The following is a 3,033-nucleotide window of genomic DNA, read 5'->3' on the forward strand; positions in this document are numbered from 1 at the left end:
TTTGGGCGAGATATCCGGCGACGCTTGGTTATCCGTTACGAGTCCGGCTTCCGACCTTGTGTGTTTCTCCATCCGGTGGTGACTCATATCGAGCTCTGCAACGGTCTCGAAATGACTCGACCTCGGTTGTTGACGTGGCCGTCATTCTACCTTGCATCCAGGTCGGGTTCGATGGCCCCGACTTGCCCCGGACCGGACCCAACCCGGTCGGGCTCAAGCAAAAAAGGGTATCACCCAATACAATTATATTTCTTGTTTAAAAAGAATTTATCTTTAAAATGCCCACTTTACCTTAATAAATTGATTTACTGCCATACAAATATTTATGGTTTATTTTATATCAAAAACTTCAAAAATCTTCTTTTTCTTTCTTAAATTAAGTGCGGAGTCAAACATACCACATAACATATAATTGGGAAGGAGGGAGTAAAAAAACAAGAGAACCTCAAATCAGTCATGTGCATTGTGCCTCCCTCCATGCTCAAAAAATTACAGTGAATCTTTAGCAAGTGTACCAATGTGCACATAATGTTGCAGATAAAATTAGCCAGAGCGAATCTTTCCTTTATTCACCACCCATACAAAATTATGCTTAATTAGTCTTCACCAACAGTACATAATATCTAGGACACACTCCATTATACACTATTGTATTATTAGGACACTATTGTATTAGAGTATACTGTTATGAGCAGCTATATAGACTCTCATTGATCATTCTTACTACCGAGGATACTGACTGCAGCATAGTAAATCTTTAGCCGGAAGAATGGATTCTTAATTCTATATTAATATAGAAGTGAAGAAAATATGAGAGACAGAGAGCAAGACAATGAGAGAGCGATTGATTTTTTTTCCCCATCTTTATTTTGAAAATATAAATCCAAAAGAAAAAGAGAGAAATACACATTTTTTTGCCCTAAAATTCTAATCTTTTTGTACAAAGAAACACTATTCAACAAAACAAAAATTGATTATGAGACATTCCAAAACTCACCTTTACCCTCCCATAATTCATCAAAATCAACACTTTCAAAATTCACATCTTTTAATCAAAGACTTAATCTTTTGCCTTGCAAGACCTTAACCAAGCTATTAGCATGCCTTCTCACCTTCTCATTATCATCTTCCAATAACCCAACACAAATCTCAAACATCCCTTCTCTTACAGCCACCACACACATCCTTTCACTGTAACTACACAACAAATTTACAGTCAACAGAGCATACTGCACAGCTCTTGAAGATCCATTTTTCAAGAATTTAATCAATACATCAATTAACCCACCAAATTTCATCATTTCTTGACGGCCTTCTTTACATTTTGCTAATAACCCCAGTACCTCAACGGCTCTTTCTAGGCCTGAATTAGCATTCTGAATAAGTATCGGCACGGCCCGATTCTCCACAGCCCGAGCCCGATTATCTGGAAATGAACATAACGTATACAGAGCCGTAGCAGCTTCTTTTCTCTCTCTAACATTTCCACCCCAAAGAAGTGAAATTAATCCAAGAATCGCATCTGGGTACGCCCCAATTGTCGCTTTATTCACTTCCACCACCGCTAAACTCGTCAGAACCGTGGCGGCCACGGCCCTGGAATCGCCGGCGCCGCTCCGTAACGCTGCCACCACTCTCCCCACCACCCCTTCAGCCACCAACCCCACTTTGTTATCATCATCCAAGCTCAAATTCAACAGTAAATGAAGCGCCTTTTCTTGTAACCCACCGGCCGAGTCATCATCCGAGTTGACACAGTTAAGAACAGCAGAAACGGCGCCTGACTCAGTGAGTTTTCGACGAATCGCAGAGTCACGCTTGGAGAGCTTACTGAGTTGGTCGAGCGTGTTGAGCTTAGAATCTAAAGGGGAAGAAGAGGAAGCTATGAGGGTTTGAATAAGGGATTGTGGGTCAGGGTAAGATAGTGGATTCGGGAAAGAGACGAGGGTATAATTGGAAATGAGACTGCGGAGGGCGTGATTAGGGATAAGAAAAACCGGGTCGGAAATGGGGAGTTTGGTGATCGGGCAAGTACGGTGACCGGAGTCAAGCCAACGTTGGATTGAGGAACGGTCGAAGGTGTGACCCGAAGATAGTATAACCGGGTCGGACATAATCTCGAGCGAAATCGGGCACCGAAAGTCGTCGGGAAACTGGGTTGAAGTTGCCATTTCCTATTTTTGTTTTGTTTTTTTCTCTCTGGGGACTGGGGTTTCTGTTTTATCTCTCTAGATTCTCTCTTTCTCTTTCTATATATGTGTATCTATCTATAGATATAGAAGGTGTGTGTGTGTTTGGGGCCGGGGGGGGTAGGGGGGGGGGGTTATGAGGTTTAGGTCTAAGGAAAGGGGTTACACTTGTGAGGTGCAAATATGAGGTGGAGGATCTCAGCTTGTGACACTGTGCATCTGTATGTAAAATGACTTTTCCCCCCTTTTTGGAAATGAATTTTCTTTCATTTTTTGCTCCTTTTTGCTTTTCTAACTAATAATGGTTGTTTGTTTCAAAATTTGCATTGAGTTTTGGTCAAAACTGTTCGGTTACTTTATAAAATAAAATAAAAACTTTTTTTTTTTTTACATAAATTGGCTTCAGTAATATGCTAATCCATTAATATCTTAAATGATTTTTTTTCCAATTTTGTTGAATGATTGATTGTATAAAAAGATACATAACTAGGAGAGGGAACTTAACCAAAAGAACAGAAGATTGTTTTACATAAAAGCAAATTAGACCGTAATGTGTTACTAATGTTTTTTTTTTTTAGAATAAAAGATTTTATTTAATTTAAAAGCAGGTTACATAGTTCCAGTAGCATTATCTGCTGCATTACAAAGAGCCTCGAGGACATTCACATTCCCCATTTCTGCTAAACTAAGACAAGTAGTAGAGTTTAGTTTCTTAGTCAAATACAGACAACCATACTTATCCATTGCTAAATTATTTAATACTAAGGGCAATGGATTAACAAAAACTTGTTTCTTCCTTCCATGCTTGAGCCCATTCTTTGCCATTTTATGAGCTACCTTGTTT

At 39.6% G+C, this 3,033-nt stretch overlaps 1 protein-coding gene across 1 annotated transcript; it reads right to left on the reverse strand.

Annotated features, from left to right (window-relative positions):
* Nucleotides 1-440: 440 nt before the first annotated feature.
* On the reverse strand, nucleotides 441-2,283 carry LOC109209499 (U-box domain-containing protein 8). Its single transcript, XM_019372776.1, has one exon. It carries the CDS (start codon nucleotides 2,169-2,171, stop codon nucleotides 1,053-1,055), a length of 1,119 nt encoding a protein of 372 aa, XP_019228321.1. The 5' UTR covers nucleotides 2,172-2,283; the 3' UTR covers nucleotides 441-1,052.
* Between the last annotated feature and the right edge of the window lie 750 nt (nucleotides 2,284-3,033).

Source organism: Nicotiana attenuata, unplaced genomic scaffold (assembly GCF_001879085.1).
Source record: "Nicotiana attenuata strain UT unplaced genomic scaffold, NIATTr2, whole genome shotgun sequence".
Classification (NCBI taxonomy): domain Eukaryota; kingdom Viridiplantae; phylum Streptophyta; class Magnoliopsida; order Solanales; family Solanaceae; genus Nicotiana; species Nicotiana attenuata.

Bases quoted from the DNA above. Each gene is read 5' to 3' on its own strand.
- LOC109209499 (XM_019372776.1), bottom strand. From the start codon at position 2,171: ATGGCAACTTCAACCCAGTTTCCCGACGACTTTCGGTGCCCGATTTCG.